This window comes from Diabrotica virgifera, chromosome 6, assembly GCF_917563875.1.
Source record: "Diabrotica virgifera virgifera chromosome 6, PGI_DIABVI_V3a".
Classification (NCBI taxonomy): Eukaryota; Metazoa; Arthropoda; class Insecta; order Coleoptera; family Chrysomelidae; genus Diabrotica; species Diabrotica virgifera.
Window position 1 is genome coordinate 247,991,829 of NC_065448.1, and position 22,239 is coordinate 248,014,067.

The 22,239-nt window shown below is 33.2% G+C and overlaps 1 protein-coding gene across 1 annotated transcript in view; it reads right to left on the reverse strand.

Annotated features, from left to right (window-relative positions):
* Window positions 1–841: 841 nt before the first annotated feature.
* Window positions 842–22,239, reverse strand: part of LOC114336319 (ATP-binding cassette sub-family F member 1) — a 46,499-nt gene continuing 25,101 nt past the window's right edge. The window contains exons 9-12 of the mRNA XM_028286663.2: window positions 18,938–19,116; window positions 12,932–13,165; window positions 12,770–12,879; window positions 842–3,497 (exon numbers count right to left, since the gene is read on the reverse strand). Coding sequence (XP_028142464.1) covers window positions 3,347–3,497; window positions 12,770–12,879; window positions 12,932–13,165; window positions 18,938–19,116 — 674 coding nt within the window. The 3' untranslated portion in view covers window positions 842–3,346. The remainder of the gene's footprint in view (window positions 3,498–12,769; window positions 12,880–12,931; window positions 13,166–18,937; window positions 19,117–22,239) is intronic.

Below are 22,239 nucleotides of genomic sequence, written 5' to 3' on the forward strand. Positions count from 1 at the left end.
ATTTTAAAGTTACCCCCGCCCTACCACCAGGGTGTGTAGTGGGGGTTGGTGTTTGGTGTCATTGGATAGATTTTTAAAAATGATTGAACACAAATTTTTCAGTTTCTCGATCCGATGTTTAGTTCGCGAAATATTCGACTGTTCCACTACTTTTGGGACACCCTATATAAAAATATATTATATTGAACTAAAATTATCTTAATAACATACCTTTTAATGTTCTTTATAATTTGGAGCACGAAATATTGTAAAATATTTCAGTTTCTCTGTAAATACAGTGAAAATTATTTAAAAACAAATGAGAACTGTCAGAATTAATCGGTCTACCAATAGATGTTGCCAAATTTCAACTTCATGGCTTGTTAAGTAAAGGTGGCTATGGTACAGTTTATTAGGTTTAATTACAGTGCGCCCTTAGGGCACGTCCATTGGGCCCGCTGGTTTTCGAGCCAGCGCGTCGGATCGAAAAATCGGTTTACATCGGATCGGATCCGGAGAAATGCGGTTCCAATTTCCAATATAGGTGTACCCAAGCAGTTTACTCAAAAAAGTACTTTAATACGTTAAGCCCCGGCATGCATTTTTTTTTGTGAGATCTGTGGACCGGCAATTAATTTTAATACGGCTTTGAGAGACACGGTAAGGTCACACTGTCCGCCAAGATCACAGCACCGTGAGACAGAGACTGTCTCACGCGGGGCTTAACGTGTTAAGAGCCAACAGTAGCGCGTCATCAATATAACTTCGGGAGATAGTAGCTCGCCAATAACACCACATTTTGACAGCAATTTTCTATGAAAGATCATATCATTAAGTAAGTGAAATAACATTAAAACAAATGTGTCGTTCAAGTCGATATATTGTTAAAATGCACAATATACAATGAGCAAAAATAATTATATAAAAGATAAATAAACTTTCTGTAAATTATGCATTTAATTAATATTCCTTAAGGCCATTCACAATTACAAACATATGACTTTTTAAATTCAAACATCTAATCGAATGAGGGGGCATGAAATTTTAGAGATTTATTTTTTCTCAAAAGATATTTTTATATTAAGATATCTCAAAGGATATTTATGATATATGTATGTATAGTCGGAATATTATAATCCTTCAAAATTAACTATAATTGATAAAATATAATAAGTATTATCATACTAAAATAATCAACAAGTTAAAGTTTGTCACGAACGGGGAGCTATACTATAATATATATTATAGCAAAATAGTGAAACGTAATTTATATTATAGTAAACCATATATATATACCATATATTTCAGAATATGTAATATATGTTTAGTATCTCGTAAACAGAAATCAGTAACAAGTAGTTAAAACATTCCCTAGCTATGCATTTTTCGTGTTCGTCTAAAACTTCGACAAATAAACAAACCGCACTTCGGTTTAGTACACTGAAAAGTGAGGAGTATAGCGGGGAGCGAAATATAAATATAAAATATCGCTCGACGTTGCATATTCGACAAATACTTTTTTCGTGTATGCAGACTCACTCATTACTATAATGAGCGATATTTCTGTAATATATGAGATATAAAGGTACGCATCAATACGTTGGTGCTCCGTATAGCTGATCAAATGGATACGGAATGCGCTCCCCTACATATAAACCGCAAACCGGTTGAATCGAAGAGGGTGAGCGCCGAGCACCAACGTATCCACTATATGGAGCTTCTATACGGAGCAGCAATGTATGGATACGTACCTTAATATACACACACCCAAACTTATGTGGAATCACCATGTATTTCAAAACAATATTTATTTCTTTTGAAAAAAGTTGTTATTGTTGCGAAGAATAAAGGCTTTTATTGAAAATAAACAAACATATAAGACAATCGGATAGTACAGCTCGGTACGGTATAGGTTATTTGATTGAGTTGCAAATTGAACGAAACATAAACTAACTTTTGCGTCCAAAAACGAAAATATGCATCATGTGGGGTTATAGAACTTACAACGAGGAAAGATTATTGGTCTTGTGGAGAAAGTAATGTTCTCAGAGGGACATAGGTGTAGAGTGTAGAGCTAGGCGTAATACAGGGCGTTCTGTCCAAAACCTATGTTAGGTAACAGGAACAAGGAAAGCTCAAAAGTAAAGCAAGGGAAAGTAGCCAAAAGTAATAACAGCTCTCCACGATCGTTTAATTGTCCAATCAGCTGGAAAACAGCCAACCATTTCTCACCTGCAGCTCCAAAGGCAGCTTTTGGAAACTACAGGTGTAACTGTTTCAGTTGAAACGATAAGAAGAAGAGTTCGTACCAAGAAGTATACAGCAGGAGACAGTTATGGGTTCTCGAGTTATCCAGGCAGCACAGGATTGATCGCCTAAATTGGTGTCTTCACCACCAAAATTGGAACATTGGGAATTGACAAAATGTGCTACATATTTTCAAAAAAAGTCAGGATTTGTGTAAAATCAGATGACCCATGAAATCGTGTACTTAGTGGTCGAGGAAGACAAGCAAGAATGAAAACTGTCAGATCTGTTCACAAATATACAAGGTGAAGAGTAATGTTCTGGAGAGGAATTGTGATCCGTTAAAAAACTCCTTTAATTTTCATCCAATCAACTTTAACTGTTCACAGGTATTTTGATAACCTGTAGTCAGGCTTTGGAGAGGTGCAACAGGAGAAAATTTAATTTTATTGCATGATAATGGACCTCTACATACCATTAGAGTGACTACAGACATCATTGAAGCAGAAGGTATCCCTTGTTTGGAGTGGCCTGCTTGCTCACCCGAGCTTTATCCTATAGAGTATTTGTGGGATATGCTTAAAAGAAAAATTAGAGCTGGCCGGGATAATCCACAAAACACCGCACGGCTAGTACGAGCTGCTCTTAAAAGATGGAGCAACCTACCACAACAAAATGTTGATAATTTGATTAGGAGCGTGCCCACGCAAACTGAATCTTGCATAAGAACTAGAGGTGATAACACTGACTACCACAAAATACAAAAAAAAATAAAAACAATTTAAACATTATGCGTTTTACATTGAAATTTTGTATGCTATTGACTTTAAAACAACTACTTTCAATTTGTTTGTTAAATACTTTATTGTTTTATTTAATTGTTATGTATTTGTTATTAAATTTCTTTAAAATAAATATTGTTTGACTTCGTGTGTTAGTTTTTTTAAATTCGTACGAAATAGTAAGAAATATCAGATGATTCCATATAAGGTGTGTGTATATTATAGTATAGCTCCCTGTGCGTGACAAGCCTTAATATGTTTTAAGTTTTTGGAAAACAAGGTCGAATCATGATCGCAGAATTTAAAAAAATCATATTTCAAGGACAAAATTATATTTATTATTGGGCAACCGCTGCATTGGCTGCTATACTGGGACTGTTGATGACTTCTCCCAAACTTTCCAATAATTCCTTCCTGTAATCATCGAAGTCTCCTTCTAATTCGTTGATGGTTTGATCTTCTATGACATATAAAGAGCAATTGGTTTCCCTATAAACGAAATTATTAATTAGTTACGCTGTGATGGGATTTAATATACGGCCAACACATGCATGCACGATTTATTGATTTCGAAAAAGCATTTGACAAGGTCCAACACAATAAACTATTTATTTATTTATCGTATGGCAATTACAACAAACACTGCCTGGGGTAATTGCGGGGTGGATCGAGTAGCTCTGCGGTTGCCACAGCCGGTCCCAAGCCCGGATAAAATGTGGAGGGTTGATTGGCAAGGTTAGCAACCTACCAATCGGAAAAATGAATACTGCTCAAAGAAACAATGCGAAGCCTCGGAACCGGATTGATAATATGAAGACGACCACGGCAATAAATAAGGACACGAGAAAAACCTCCAAAACTCAGATGAGAATAACCACTTGGAACATAAGATCGCTCAACACTAGAGATCAAGAAATAACCCAAGAGCTAAAAGAGAAAAAAATAGATATATGCGCTCTACAGGAGACCAAAAAGAAAGGAAAAGGCCAGTCAAAATTAGGCGAATATATACTAATCTACAGTGGAGTAGCAAAAGAAAACAGGGCCAAAGAGGGTGTAGCCTTACTAATACACCAAAGATAACAAAATAACATCAAAGAGTGTCAATATGTATCAGAAAGGATTGTCACAACAAAAATTAGAATGGAGAAAGAAGACCTGAACATCATCGGAGTATACGGCCCAGAAAATAGTAAGCCCCAAACAACAAGGGAAATATTCTATGATCAATTGCAACAAGTAGTAGATCAAGTTCTGTACAGTTCTGTACATTATGTACATACTGTACATTAATAGTATAACCGAAATTCATGGGTTTTCAGGGCGAATTTTATGCTATGCTGATGACACAGTCTTAGTATTTAAAGATTCAACATGGGACCGCGTATGTAAAACAGCTGAATCTGGCATAAGTAAGATACAGTTATGGCTTAACCACAATCTGCTCAGTCTGAATATAAAAAAAACTAAATTTATTACTTTTTCTCCCACTATGTCTGATCAGCCAACAAATATTAGTTTAAAAATTCATAGTTCAGATTGCAACAGTGTGCAGGCATGTCCATGTCCCTCTTTAGAAAAAACTAAATCTATTAAATATTTAGGAGTTATAATTGATCAGCATCTGAGATGGCGTGAGCATGTGGCACACGTTGCAAAAAGAATTAGATCCTTAATGCTTAAATTTTACTTATTAAGAGACATTCTCTCAAAAAAAACCTTGAGTATTCTATATAACTCTTGGATTGAATCTATAATACGATATTGTATTGTTGTTTGGGGTGGTACATTTAGTAATACCTTACATATTTTACAGACAGCTCAAAATACACTTCTTAAAATAATATTTAAAAAAAGTAAACTTTTTTCCACATCACTTTTATATAAAGAGCTAAAACAAATGAGTGTCCGATCTATTTATATACAGCAATCATTAATTTGGGTATTTTCCAATTCAAGTAAGTTAAAAATAAATCAACATCAAAAGTATACAAGGACAACTCAACAACTTTTGGTTAAAGTACCATTTTTCAGCAAGACAATTACAAAACGATCACTATTTTATTATGGTCCAACTCTATTTAATTTATTGCCAAAAAATATAAAAACAATAATAAATTATAAACAGTTTAAAAGAACCATAAAAAATATGATATTAACTAAAACAATTGAATTCAACATTTTCTAAAAATTAATTTTCTAGCCAAACCGTCTTCTAGTAAATATAGTTGCGCCATGCCGATTAGGTCTTCTCTCCTCTCACTTTCAATTGTATTTTGTCAATCATAGAGTATGTAAATTATACCAGCCACAAGTACTTACTGTTTAAAATTGTACAATTGGATTGTACACCTTCAGGGATTAAGGTTACAATACAGGTATTAAGTTGCCTAGTGTGCTTTTTCCCTGAAGTGGGTGCATTATATTAAATATAATATTATTGTTAATTACAATGTACAAAATTCTTCTTTGGAAATAAAATTGAATTGAATTGAATTGAAGTTAGAGGAAAGTTGATAATACTGGGGGATTTTAACGCTCGAATAGGCAATCAAGTAATACCTGGAATTAAACAAAAACATAATGAGAATGTCAAAAACGAAAATGGAGAATTGATGATAAACTTCTGCACGAATAACGAACTTCGAATAAACAACACCTTTTTTGACCACAAAGACCAACACAAATATACATTTAATAATACCCGTGGACAAAGATCTATGATAGATTATGTTGTAACTAACAGAGATATGCATCCATCAAAAATAATTGAGTAAGATGCCTCAACTCAGCAGATGTAGGTAGTGACCACAGCCTAGTATTATGTAAAATTAGAATCACCATGAAATGCTTCAAACCTAAGAGAGGGGCACCAACACAAACAAAAATCAAAGTCGAAGGACTAAGTACGGAATCCAGGGAGTACTTATATAGAAAAAGAATATCAGAGAAGATTGCTGATAATGAAATACTAGAAAACGATAACATCGAGGAAAGCTGGGAAAAACTCAAAAGTAACATAATTAACGCAGCAACAGAATCACTTGGAGAGAGGAAAGTAACGAATACCAATATATCAAAAAAGAAAACCCCATGGTTTCGAGAGGAAGTGAAGATAAAATGTGAAGAAAAGAAGAAAGCCTTTTTACAATACAGAACACAACAAACACAACAGGCATACAACCACTATAAAAGAATTAGAAACGAAACAAACACTCTAGTCAGACAAATAAAAAGAGAACACTGGGAGAGTTTCTCAAAACAGATGGAACACGACTTCTACGGAACACAAAAGGAAATATGGAGAATGATCAGAGGACAAAGAAAAGAGATGAACGAACTAATAAAAACGAAACACATTCAGAAGGAAACTTGGGCAGACTATTTTCGATCTCTGTTTGCTAAAGATAACGAACCACCAACACCTGAAGTGACAACAAACGAAGAAATAAATATTGAAGAAGCAGAGGTAACGGAAGCATTAAGGAAATTAAAAAATAGAAAATCGCCAGGAGAGGACAGTATATCGAATGAACTACTAAAGTATGGAGGACAAGACCTGACCAAACAATTATTAAAACTAATCCAAAAAATAATAGAACAAAACAGAATACCACAAGAATGGACATCAAGCATCCTAATACCTCTCTTCAAAAAGGGAGAAAAATCGGACCCGGAGAATTACAGAGGAATTAATTTATTAAACACAACACTAAAATTAACGACCAAAGTGATAACAAACAAACTGAATAAAATTATAACATTAGCAGAAGAACAACAAGGTTTTAGGTCGGGAAGATCATGCACCGACGCTATATTTATGAGGCAGATTCAAGAAAAATCGTTAGAAGACAACAAACCGGCATACTTATGTTTTGTGGACCTTAAGAAGGCATTCGACAGGGTCAAATTAAAGGACGTTATCCATTTATTGTACACAAGAGGGGTACCTCTAGGAATAATTAAAACGATCGAAAATATCTACCAGAACAACACAATAAAAGTAAAAGTAGATGAAGAACTAACTGACCCAATTGAAGCTGGCAATGGGATAAGACAGGCAGATTCCCTGAGTCCTCTGTTGTTCAACCTAATCATGGACGAAATAATAAAAAAAGTAAGAACAAAAAAAGGATACCAAATGGGAGAAAAACAACTTAAAATAATCTGCTATGCAGACGACGCAATACTAATCTCTCAAAGTGAAGATCATTTACAACGTATGCTGCACGAATTTAATATAACCGCTAGAAAATTTAACATGTTAATTTCCCCAAAAAAGACTAAATGCATGGTTATAACAGCAGATCTAATAAGGTGTAAATTAGAGCTGGAGGGTCAAATAATAGAACAAGTCATGGAGTTTAAATATCTAGGCATCACACTGTGCAGCTACGGAAAGCTCGAAACAGAAGTGGAAGATCAGGTGAATAAAGCAAACAGAGACGCAGGTTGCCTGAATGAAACAATATGGAAAAATAAAAACATCGGAAAAGAAGTGAAAGGCAGAATTTACAAAACAGTCATCAGACCAATAATGACATACGCGGCAGAAACACGACCTGATACAGAAAGGACAAAAAGAATGCTAGAAACGGCAGAGATGAAAACATTGCGAAAAATCGATGGTAAGACGATGTGGGATAGAGCTAGAAGTGCAGATATACGAAGGAGATGCAAGGTGGACAACATTAATAACTGGGTGAAAAGCAGAAGAGTAGAATGGAACGACCACATAAACCGAATGACAACAAATAGAGTAGTAAGGACGGCGAGAGAAAGTTCCCCAATAGGAAGACGATCAGTGGGAAGACCACGAAAAAGATGGAATGACAACTTACTGGAGGCACATTGAAAAACAGACAGAGTAATGTCTATATAAAAAGAAGAAGAAGAAGAAGAAGAAGAAGAGAAGAAGCAATTACAACACATTTAGAACAAAATCACAAACACTAGTAATATAGGTATATGACACACTTTAAATAGTTACAAACAAACATCAAGTGTATTAATATAATCAATTGACTCTGAAGTTGCAAATAGGTAGTCTTCAGGGCTACCATTGTAGGATCTTGAGGGAGACTCTTCAATAATGTGGTCAATGGTTTGGTTCTCCCCACAGTCACATTGAGGAGACTGGTTCTTTCCCCATTTATGTAGCATGTATGCACATCTGCCATGTCTGGTTCGGATCCTATTTAGAGTGGACCATGTTTTACGTGGAAGATCAAAACCTGGTGGCTTGTGGGTAATGCAGGGCATGTTATTTTGCCACGCATTCCATTCTTGGGACCATGTATTCGTGATGCTGAACTCCTCATGTATCATTCTTGCCGTTTTTATTGGTGGTTTTCTAGAGCGGAGACGGGTATTTCGTGCATCCTCGGTATCTTGGTAGATCGGCAGATTTATATTGTTCATGATCTTTTTGTATTCACGTGTACGTTGAGTCCGCGAGTCTTTACCCGTGCGTCATCACTTAAAGCATACGAAATAAGTCGGAAATCTATTTCAAGCAACAACAACTGACAGAAAGTGGCTACTGTTCCGATTACGGGTTTTATTATAAAATTTGACGTTATCAAATATATAGAATGTCAAATGTAAGTTTTGCTTCAAAATTTTTGAGCAGAATTACAGCTACATTTGAAGTAGCTTAATAAATTCTTTTATTATTATTGATTAATAAATAAATAAACAATTTATAAAAAAATCCAATAACATATTTTATTTTTGTTATTTTATTCACTTTGACGGAAATCTAAACACAGTCATTTCTTTACTGTGTGAATGACGTTAGCTTTGTATGTTTTAAATAGTAATTGCCTAAATATAATTATTTACCTTAAAATTTCAAAGCCCAATATAAAATTAGTTGTGAAAACAACTGTTTGTGTAATATAAAGAAACTTCAAAACGCAAAAATTCGACAAAAACCGCAAAAAGTTCAACTGACTGACAGCCACAAAATTAAACAAATCAGAAACGTCAAACAAATTGTGCTTAAAATATGGAAACATACCGAATCGTCTTTTTTTGTACCTATCTCTTTTCAATGCACTAAGTCTAGATGGTTCATAAAAATAACATGTGTTGTTACTTAATAACAAACGGCAGCTGGTTTGTCATGAGTTTCATGCATGGAAGAGAATGATGCTAGATAAAAAGTATGTGTTTTATCTCGCCAGGTATTAATGACGCACGGGTAAAGACTCGCGGACTCAATTGTAAGTGCGTCAACTCGTCGTAAATGTGGAGGTGGGATGTGACTTAATACTGGAAACCATTGGGTGGGAGTTGATTTAATTGTACCAGCTATCATCCTCATAGTGCTGTGCAGCTGAGTGTCGACCTTTTTTACGTGTGGGCTGTGTAGCCAAACTGGAGCACAATATTCAGCGGTCGAGAAAACAAGAGCTAAGGCAGTAGAGCGGAGAGTGGAAGCCGATGCTCCCCAGGTGGTACCGCAGAACTTCTGTATGATGTTATTTCTTGTACTCAACTTTTGGGCAGTTTTGTTAAATGCTCTTTAAAAGCGTTCTGTCTAGTGTTACGCCCAGGTACTTCGGTGTTTTGTTTTGGGTAAGTGTGGTATTTTCAAACCGTATGTTGAGTTCATTTCCAGCAAGTTTATTGTTCAAATGGAAGCAACTAACTTCTGTTTTGGACGTCAGAACTTCTTCAGACGTTTCTAGTGTTCTGCATCGTGTAGTGAGGGCCCAGTCATCGGCGTATCCGAACTTTCTTGATTGTGTTTCCGGCATATCTGCTAAGTATAAGCTAATAGTCTGGGCTGATTATCGGAGAATAGGCCATTTTTGGGAAAAGTTATTTACCAGCAATTTTATTGCTGGAATCGAATTATAAGATCCTATATATTAATAATATAGGTATGCAAAGTCCTCAGATAGTGTGCTACTTTTTTTATAAACAAAATGGCGGCCGAAAATCGTGTTTTATTTCAATTATTGCTCTATAACTCCGAAGATTTTAACTTTACAACAAAAACACTCAAATAAAAATTCACCGTGATTAAATTCTGCATAGAGACGTGTTTTTCCCGATATGCTCCGACGAAAATTTTCTTTGGAAAATGCGGGTTTTCCCAACAAAATCTGTAATTTTCAAATAAAGTTTTAGATAAGTAATTATTTACCAATAATTAAATAATTTGGTGACTTAAAAGCCTTCTTGGTTTAGATTATAGTTCCAGAAGCTGGTGAAAATTAAACGCATATTTTAGCAACAATTCAATTGTTAATTAATAATTTACGGTCGCAATAATAACCAAAATAATTATGAAACACTGATCAAACTTTGAAATCTTATAAAGATGAGATGCCTATTTAACATTTTGTCGACAAAATATAATTTTTTAATTTTTTTGCATAATCTTTAAATGTTTAAAAAAATAGTTATAAACAAATTAACGTTTCTCAGAAAGTTTTTATTATATTATAATTTTAAAAAATAGCTAAAATGCGCATTTCGAATATCTTGAAAATTAATGCTTTAAAACTTTTTTGCAACCATTTGCAAAAAAGTTATGAAACAGCAAAGTAAACGTACGATTACTACGGTGTTAGTAATTTTTTTAAATTCTTTCAAAGCGTAGAAGTGAGTTTAAAGTACAAGCTAATTATTTGTAAAAAATATCGATTATCAGTTTAATGGTTATATTTTAATTAAAGATTATAAATATATTTTTTTGTAATTTACACGCACGAAAGTAGAATAATACAGTACCGTAGCTACCCGCCCACATACATAACTCGCGCGAGTTTAAGCGTGTCAGTCGCTTCGAGTGAACATTTTATCTCCGGCTCTGTATCAAGCCTACTTTCGCGCTAAAAATTACAAAAAAAAGTATTTTTAATCTTTGATTAAAATATAACCATTGCACTAATTTTTGACATTCTTTGTGACTAATTAGATTGTACCATATACTCACTTTTAAGCTTTGAAACAATTAAAACAAATTATAAACAATGGAGAAATCGTATACTTATTTTGCTGTTTCATAACTTTTTTGCAAATGGTTGGAAAATTTTTTTAAAGCATTCATTTTCAAGACCTATGAAATACGCATTTTAAGTATTTTTTAAAATTAGAATATAATAAACAGTTTCTAAGAAATGTTAATTTGTTTATAACAATTTTTTTTAAACATTTAAAGATTATGCAAAAAAATGAAAAATTTATATTTTGTCGACAAAATATTAAATAGGCATCACACCTTTATAATCTTTCTAAGTTTGATCAATGTCTCATGATTATTTTGGTTGTTATTGCGACTGTAAATTGTTAATTAACAATTGAATTGTTGCTAAAATATTCGTTTCATTTTAACGGGCTTCTGAATTTATAATCTATACCAATAAAGCTTTTATTTGACTAAGCTATATAATTATTGATAAATAATTCCTGGCCCAAAAAATTTATTTGAAAATTCGAGATTTTGTTGGGAAAACCCACATTTTCCGAGGAAAATTTTCGTCAGAGCAAATCGGGAAAAACATGCCTCTGTGTAGAATTAAATTGGGGTGAATTTTTATTTGAGTGTTTTTGGTGTAAAGTTAAAATCTTCGGAGTTATAGAGCAATAATTGAAAAAAATACGATTTGTCGGCGCCATTTTGTTTATAAAAAGAGTAGCACACTATCTGTGGACTTTGCATACCTATATTAATAATATATAGGATCTTATAATTCGATTAAAGCAATAAAATTGCTGGTAAATAACCTTTCATTGTACTTTACTAATTAGACCATCGTATTATAACTATTTTTTTTTTCAAAATTTAAAGATTATGCAAAAAAAAGAAAAATTTATATTTTGTCGATAAAATATTAAATAAGCATCTCATCTTTATAATCTTTATAAGTTTGATCAATGTATCATGATTATTTTGGTTATTATTGCGATCGTAAATTGTTACTTAACAATTGAATTGTTGCTAAAATATTCGTTTAATTTTCACCGGCTTCTGGAATTATAATCTATACCAAGAAAGCTTTGATGTCACTAAGTTATTTAATTATTGATTAATAATTACTTACCTAAAACTTTATTTGAAAATTATAGTTTTTGTTAGGAAAACCCGCATTTTCCGAGGAAAATTTTCGTCGGAGCAAATCGTGAAAAACCTATCTCTATGCAGAATTTAATTGCGGTGAATTTTTATTTGGGTGTTTTTGTTGTAAAGTTAAAATCTTCGGAGTTATAGAGTAATAATTGAAAAAAATACGATTTGTCGGCGCCATTTTGTTTATAAAAAAGTAGCACACTATCTGCGGACTTTGCATACCTATATTATTAATATATAGGATCTTATAATTCGATTCCAGCAATAAAATTGCTGGTAAATAACTTTTCCATGAATTTTGCTAATTAGCCCAGAGTATAAATAGTAGTGCAGAGAGCACTGACCCCTGTCCCTGACCCCTGATAAAATAAGAAATGAATATCTCAGACAAAGAACTGGTATCGCAGATGTTATAGAACGTATCACCAGGCTTAAATGGAACTGGACAGGACACGTCGCCAGGCTGAAAGATTCAAGATGGACACGAAAGCTGATGGAATTGAGACCAAGAGAAGATAAACGCAGTAGAGGAAGGCCGCCTACACGATGGACAGATGATACCAGGAGGATTAGAAGAAACTGCAGCACAAAACCGTGAAGTGTGGAAATAATTGGGGGAGAATTATGTCCAGCAGTGGACGTAAATTGGTTGGATGATGATATATTATCTTCTTACCTGATAAGTCGCTCGTCGTGAGACACAATTATGACTCCTCCGGTATATTCGTTAATTGCTTCAGCTAAGGCATCTATGGATTCTATATCTAAATTGTTCGTCGGTTCATCCTAAAATTATACAACATTAAAATTGATAATACTAAACATTTTTTTGTCTCACCAAAATTAATACATCGGGAGCATTCAAACAGAGTTCTGCCAAGGCCACTCTTGCTTTTTGACCACCGGATAAATCTTTCATCTTAATGGTATGTGCGTGACTAGCTAATCCGAATGTTCCTAATTGTTTACGAGCCTTTTCATAGGGAAGGTCGAAAAGACGCATCAGATATTCACTAGGTGTTTCTTCAGCCGTTAAGTGTTCACCAGAGTGCTGATCGAATCTACCAATTCGCTGAAAAATGTAGTTTATACATAAGTTAATTCTACTTGAAAGACATTTTATGTTTTTATTTCGATCCAGAGAGGGTCCCAGAGAGGATTCCAGACAGCTGTTTCTGTCTCTAGACGTCTTCAGTGGGGCTACATGAACACCTCTGAATCGAAAAGAAACCAAACTGCGTATTTAAGCAGAATTATAAACATAATTTTATAATTCACTTTTAGGACGCTGTGGCGACATCTCTTAAAGAAAAGATGAAAAGTGCCAGATGCAAAATTCATTAGTATCGTTCGCGGTAACAATCCTGAACTAGTCCAGGATTAATTCGCATGCGCACTTTAAAAAAGAGGTTCGCAGTAATCGAGTTCTGAACTCCGGGAATAGGGAACTTGCACTAAAAATTTTTTTTGCATAAAATTGTTAATTTATGTTTTAAAATGTTACATTCAAAAGTGTAGGTACAAAATAAGGCCAAAGTTCCGCGCCTAAAATTTCCGTTTCAAACAACTTCAAAAGCGAGAGCTGGGGTCTGACGTCACAGGCCACTTCGGTGGGTCGTCACATAGATAAATAATATAGTTGAAATATCTTGTTTTACTCTGTGGCAAAAATGATTTTTTTCTGTGACAGGCAAAATATTAACATTTTATCTCTGTTGACATGTATCAAAAAGTTCTTTTTTATGAAATTACTTTTGTCGTTTCTTGTGTTGAAGAACAAAGAAGAAACAAGTAACTTAAAAATAAACAAAACTTTTAGTAATAAAAGTAAGAGTAACTAAAAAGTATTGGTGCGACTATAGTATGCGGTCTACAGTCGGGTTTCTACTATAGCTTGCGGTCTACCAGGGATGCGGTGTAAGTATAAGCTGAGATGATAAAGATATTAACTTGTAAAATTACAATAATGATTCTTCTTATTTATGCGTATTATTAACTTTGTAAAGAAGGATTTTGTTGGCTATGTACACGTTATATCGGTACGTCTGCTAATCACCATAATCTTTTCTCAGAAGGCTTTGAACACAATAATGAAAGGCTCCAGTAGGTACTAATAAACATTACAATAAAATATAATCTTTATTATAATGCAAATTACACCGTAATCTTTTCCAGGATATACGAAATCCTTTGATTAGAGGTAGGTAGATCAAACCCACGGGGTAAACCGTATACTATAATATAATGGTACCAAACTTACTTATTTGCCTTGACACCTCGCATTTCTCCAATAGAATAGCTTTCACTACTTTTTATAAAAGTTGCCACCATGAAGACATCAACGGTAGGTAAGTTAGTCAGATTGACCTTTTGAAAAACCCTCGTCCGTCATATTATGCGTTTTAAACTCTTTACAAAGTAGCACTCAACTTTATCAATTTCAGTTTAAAACTAAGCTGATTGGGGAACTACTTATTACAATATATAAGATGAACATAAATAATACCTAGGAATTTTCCATTAAAGACGATTAAAATGTAATATACCCGTGATACCTACCCTAATCGCGTTGTTTCCGACTGCTAGGACCGGTTGACCGTGGCCCATGACGTCGAACCAATAGAAGGACGTTCAAGAGCCTCCTAAGATATTTGAATTTTATAACATTTTCAAAGCGTCGTAATTAGCGTACGGGTTAAAAATATTTGTTTTTTTCGCATGCAAGCGTTTTAAGATCATGTTACCTTATGTTTTTTAATATCATTTTAATATTTAAAAATTTATGCAAGTTCCCTATTCCGGGATTTTGTCAGATTTGTCGTTCGCGGTAACCAAACTGCGAGTTCGGAACCAGTACAACCGATCCTTGGGATCTGAAGCGAACTCGGAGTCCGAATATGTGCAGTAGGAATTTCAAAATACTTACAAACATTTCTATTAATGTTTTATGCTTTAAACAGCTGATTTGTAGCGGAGTTGGCTTTTCATTCTGTTTATTTCATTTGTTTTTAATACAATGGTTTAACTCAAAAATTTAGAAATTTATTGATTTTCAATAAAATCTTTTTTACATACTTTGATGTATAATTTTTACAGCAATATGACGATAAACAAATAAAACTTTTTTTAATATGAAGCTACTAAATACTGTGTGTCTCTTTAAAGTTAAATATTTATTATATTTGTGATACAAAAATAACCAATGTAATGTAAAATGTACAGTATTTCTCATGATCATCTTTCAGTGCGTCACAGTTTTTCGATTTCTTTCTAACGCATTAAATTGTATGTGACAGAAAAAGGCACGTCGGTGATTACATTTCGTCGGTGACATTTTTATAACATTTATTCTAGTTATTCTAGTTGTCGATAGATGGCGCCATAATAAAAAAATAATTTTTTTTAATTAGATATTACAAATATAATCTGTATAATTTATAAGACTATACAAATCAAAGAAAATACCATTTTATAAATGCAAGAAACACATTTGATTTGTTTTTATTCCAAATTGAAAATAAAATGTGACAACTGTCAGATTTAACTAAAATGTCATGTTAGAATAAATGTCATAAATGTGTATTATCACGGACTTACCCTTTTTCCTATCATTTGTAACGCACTGAAAAATGATCATGAAAAGGACAATACTACCTTAAAAAATGAATAAAATAACATATATCTATGAAATCTTTATTAGACGAGGATACCCTAATATTTTATTGATAAACAATACATAGTATGGACGTTAATATAAAAAGATGTAGCTATTAGAAATATTAAAAATACTCCATGTAGTTAATAAAAATTATACAATAACAGTAACCAGAATAAGAGAACAAATTTTATTCTTAGAAAAAATATTTGGAGAATGTTTTAATATTATGGTCTTGTAGCTTATTAAAGTCACTAAAACTTATAACCATAAAAGATCTCATTAAACCATGCCTATTCATACTATAAACATATGCTGGTTGATCTGATGTAGTAAAATGTTCATGCAAATCTGAATTAAAATAACAAATTCGTCAAAATAAGATGGACACATAAAAACTAGGTTACAATAGTGTTATGGACTAGTTCTAAATTCGTTCGCGGTGTAAATCAATCCTGAACTGATTCTGAACCGCGCTTGCGTACAACCCGAGTACTAAGAGAATTCGTAACTAATCCTGGACTAGTCCAGGATCGTTACAGCGAACGAAGCTATTATTAAAATACTAATAAAAATAATTATTTAAATCTGAAAACTTTTCGTGGAACCACTTTCTAGTAACATCCTTAATCTATGATTTTTAGAGACGATGAATAAAGAAAGCGGAAAGGAGTCCACAATATGCAGTCACATTCCGCCTTATTTTTCTAGGAAAATATACCTTAATACTTTAATATTTACAAATGATATGGAAATTCTTCATCTCATTTACAAACATGTTAAATTATGTAAATACAAGTTGTAAACGTAATATAATAGGCATAATTTGTTAATGTGGTTTGAAAAAATAAAAAAAAAATAATATAAAAAAACACATAATAAAATAATACCAAAAAAAAATAATAAATAAAAAAAAAGAAAAAATATGGAAACAAAAATAAAAAAAGAATAGAAAAAAAAAGAAGTAAAAAAAAGTGTTTCGCACAAATTAAAATATATATTAAAAAAACAGTAAAATAATTAAAAAAAAAACAAAATAAAAAAAAGCTACACAATGTACCAATGTATCTATAAAAATAATATTGTAGAATGTACTTATGTTTATAAGAAATTTATGACTATGAATCTGCAATCAATCACAAACAAGTCTGGCTAATTGGCTCTGCCAAAGCCATTTTTCAAAAAAAAAATTCTAGGAAAAGGTCCGAAAGATAGTTCCTAGTAGTAAAAATCTTAGTAAAAATAAAATTGAAAGAGAGTTTGACAGTTTGTTTCCTTTCGATCCAGAGGTGATTCATCAACTATGGATCATCATTCATCATCCACATGATGACACTAGAGACAGAAACAGCTGTCTGGGGATGATGAACCACTTCTGGATCGAAAGAAAAACATAAACTGTTTTTCAATTTTATTTTTACTCGGATTTTTGAGTACTAGGAGCTAACTTTCGGACCTTTTCCTAGACAAATGAAGCAGAATGTGACTGCATATTGTAGAGTCCTTTTCTTTATTCGTCGTCACTTGTCTTATAAATTGTAAAAGTCAGAGATTAAGGATGTTACCAGAAAGTGGTTCCACGAAAATTTTTCAGATTTAAACATTTATTTATTATTATTTTAATAATTAATTTTGCATCTGGAACTGTTCATCTTTTCTTTAATTCTACTTCTATGAATCTCAGTTACAAATAAAATCTCCAAAGACTTACATAACGTGTATATAAAAAACTGCAAAGCGATACTTAAAAATTACGATATGATAAATTTTTTAAAAAACATGTTAACAAAGTTACAATATACCTTTGTAGATCTGCTAACGGGTGGCGCCACTGTTAAATATAATAATTTGGTTAAATAGAACAAAACAAAAAAGTAAAAGTAGAAGATGAACTAATTGACCCAAGCAGTGCTGTTTTTGTTTATTTGTTATTATTTGTTCATTAGAATTATTTATTAGAATTGTTTACAATTTGTAGTTTTCATAATTAGTAGTAGATTAGGGCTATTGTTAATTAGTCAAATATAGAAAATTCTTACAATAATAATAATGTAAAGATAAACTACTGTAATCCCATCAGGAAACGACCTAGATTAGTCACAAGAGGCCAGGTCATTTGTATAGTACTATAAATATAAATAGATAAATATAAATGTTTTTGTGACGGTACGTGCCGGTACGACGTATTGGCACCTCTTGCGACAAAAAATAAAAAAAAAACAACAAAATTATAGACAAATTGCTGAATTTTTCCCTTGCTCCCAAATAGCTTTAAAACGCCCTTATTGAGGTTAAATTTTAGAAGTTTTACCGGGGACGGACCCCCTATGAACACTCCCCAGGCCCCCCGGAATATTGCGTACCGGCACCTATATTGTTACATAAACAGCACTGGACCCAAGTGAAGCTGGTAATGACATAAGACAGGGGATTCCCTGAGTCCTTTATTTACGAAATGGGATCAAAACAACTTTCTGCTATGCAGACGATGCAATACTAATCTCTCAAAGTGAAGATGATTTACAACGTAGGCTGCTTTAATATAGCCGTTAGAAAATTTAACATGTCAATTTCCCCAAAAAAAGACAAAATGCATGGTTATAACAGCAAATCCAATAATAAGATGTAAATTAGAGCTGGAGGATAAGCTAATAGAACAAGTGATCGAGTTTAAATATCTAGGCATCACACTTTCTAGCTACGAAAAGGTCGAAACAGAAGTGGAAGTACAAATGAATAGAGCAAACAGAGCAGCAGATTACCTGAATGACACAATATGGAGAAATAAAAATATCGGAAAGGCAGAATTTACAAAACAGTCATTAGACTAATAATGACATATGCGGCAGAAATAGCAAATATGAAAACCCTTCGAAAAATCAACGGTAAGACACTACGGGACAGAGCTAGAAGTACAGACATACGACGGAGATGTAAAGTGGAGACATTAATAACCAGATAAGAAACAGACGAGTAAATTGGAACGACCACATAAGCCGAACGACAACAAATATAGTAAGTAGTATAGTAAGAACAACGAGAGACTATTCCCCAATAGGAAGACAATCAGTGGGAAGACCACGAAAACGATGGAATAACAACTTACTGGAGGCGAAGATTGAAAAAACAGATTGACATTATTATTGGTAATAATAATAATTTTCCTTTTTCACCATGATAACTACTCACCAATCTATGGTTTTTCCTATTTTCTCCTTTATCAGGAGATAGATCTCCTGTTAATAACTTCAAGAATGTTGATTTGCCAACACCGTTTGGACCTACGATTGCGACTCTACTGCTCATATCAATACCAAAATCTGTATCTACAAATAGAGGTTTTTGTCCAGGATAGGCAAATCTTGTATCTGAAAAAAATATTTTTAAATATCTTATTTAATACACTAGTAACTAGTATATTGTGATACAAGTGCAGAAAGGTACTAATTTCTCACGAGTTTGAAAAGTTGCGGTACGAGCGCAAGCGAGTGCCGCAATTCAGAGTGAGAAATTACCTTTCTGCACGTGTTACACACTATACTTTTTCTACAACCAGAGTTTTTGCTAAAAATAAAAATCACAATTTCCAAACGAAGATTTATTATAACAATAAATGATATATTTTAAACTGTATTTAATTAATACTAATAAATTTAAATTCCTTATACCGAAACAAATTACACAGAAATCAGTTAAAAAATTAATGCACAGCCTTAATTTGTTTGAATTTAAACTATTTTAAATAAATTATTACAAAATAATGTCACATTTGACTTTATATTTATGCAGTCACGGATTTCCACCAAACCTACTTCATTCGACGTATCTTGCTGAGGTTGCTAAATCCTTACTAGTTAATTGATGGTTATAAAATGTTTAAGAATAAAATTATAAAAAAAACCGTTGTAACATCCATAATTTAATTTCTATTCGATAATTAAGTATAATAATTGTCTTACAGGTTACATATTTGTCTACATATTAACCACAGATGTAAACAGAATATATAACGTTACTCAGAATGAGGTAGTCATTTGTGAAATACCAAATGTAAAGTTCAAAAATAATGTGTTAAAGTAGCGAATTTTGTGGATTTCTCGGACATGAGTTAAATCGGTTCTTTTTTGAAAAGGACTATCAAATCTAATATCTTAAATAAAACCATTTCATCTAAACATGTTATAATTATATTTATGATTTTATTGTGGAATGTAATGGTATTGTGCAGAAAAGAACTTTCCGGCACAGAAACGTCACTTTCCGGCACATAAACGTCACTTTTCTGCACACTGTCATAATTCTTATATGTACTGTGAGAAAATATCAACTTTGTTAACATAAAACTGTGCAGCAAAGTGCACTTTGAATAGTGGTTGTAGAAAAAATATTTGTTAAATGAGTAACATATAATGAAAACTGATAGAATATACATATATCCTGTCTATTAAATAAACCTGTCAGGCAACCTGTCAATTTCTTCTTACGTACGTTTCACCCTATTGGGATCTTCAGATAGGCCTATAGTCTGCTCTGAATCAAAACGAAAAGCAACTGTCTTAGTAGCAAAATTATATCTATATAAAACATGCGTGTGTGAGTATACAATATATTTAATCTTCTTCTTCATCTTTCTAGCATGATTGGTCATGCTAGTGTCATTACCATCAAGTCTTCCCCGAACGATGAGGTCCAGCGTTTTCGCCATCGTTTTGGTGTTCTACCGTGTGGTCTTTTACCTACTGGGTTATTCATTTTTACGCTTTTAACGAGTCTGCTGTACTTCATTCTCTCTATATGTTTGTTCCAATATCTTCGTGTCTGTCTGACCGACCTTCCTAAGTCCTGTATTCGACAGTTTTGTCTGTTGTCTTCAACTCTTATTCTGTCACGTAGTGTTTTGCCTTGCATACGTCTCAGTGTTCTCATTTCAACTGTTCTCATCATTTTTAACGTTCTATTTGTGTCTGGTCTTGTTTCTGCTGCATATGTTATAATAGGTCTTATTGTTGTTTTATATATTTTGACTTTGCTTTCAGTATTTAGATATTTGTTCTTCCATACGATTTCTTTCAGGCATCCCGAGATTCTAGCTGCTTTTATGTTTGTTCTCTGTCTCTTTTCTCTTAACTCCGTCTATGTTATTGTTGGGTGGATTGAGTAGCTCACAGTACCATTGCCGGTCCCAAGCCCGGGAAAGGAGGAGGGTTCCCAGGCCAGGTTAGCCCACCTCCCAACAAGGCTCCAACAAGGAAAAATCCCAACAAGGCTCACAGAAATGCAAGTACATAATAGTATGATACAATTGATTCAAAAAATGGCATAACCCAGACATCCAAAGTGAAAGTTATCCTCCAACACCAAATTGTTCTATATGGTCCACATAATGTTCAGAAAAAAGTTACACCATTTTGAGCGTCCGGTTTGAGGGGGAGATGGGGGAGAAGTCGGTAAATTCGTAGTTTTTTACGTTGTCCGTCAATATTTCTAAAACTACTCGGTTTAGCATGAATAACCTGAGATAACATAAAATAAAAAAGGCCCTATGCATAATCCTTCTAAAATGAACGGTTCCAAAGTTACGGAGGTAGTATAGTATAATTGGTCCAATTTTTCGTCAATATTTCTAAAACTATGCTTTAGCGTAAACAATGTTCTATACAAAAATGTTCTACATAAAATTCAAAACAAAAAAGGTCCTATACATAATTGTTATAAAATCAACGGTTCCAGAGTTACGGAGGGTAAAAAGTGGAGGTTTTCGATACATTTTATATTTTTTTGGCAATTGATGATGATTTTGGGTGGTGAGGTTGACATTTCTTCAAGAGCTTATCACTAACATACCATCGGCCACTGAAATAGCAAATTTTATTTACAAAACACAATCCTGTTAAAGAAAATTTCTTTCATCAGTAATAATATTATAAATTGCCCAATAAATATAAAAAGTATCGAAAACCTCCACTTTTCACCCTCGGTAACTCTGGAATCGTTGATTTTATAACAATTATGTATAGGACCTTTTTGTTTTAAATTTAATGTAGAACATTGTTTACGCTAAAGCATAGTTTTGGAAAAATTGACGAAAAACGTAAAAAAAACTACTAATTTACCGACTTCTCCCCCATCTCCCCCCCCCCAACAGGACGCTCAAAATGGTGTAACTTTTTACCGAACAATATGTGGACCATATAGAACAATTTTGTGTTGGAGGAAAACTTTTACTTTGGATGTCTGGATTAGGCCTTTTTTTGGACCAATTATACTATACTACCTCCGTAACTTTGGAACCGTTCATTTTAGAAGGATTATGCATAGAGCCTTTTTTATTTCAAATTTAATGTAGAACATTTTTGTACAGAGGGTTATTCATGCTAAACCGCATAGTTTTAGAAATATTGACGATAAACGTAAAAAACTACGAATTTACCGATTTCTCCCCCCTCTCCCCCCAAACACAACGCTCAAAATGGTGTGACTTTTTTGTGAAC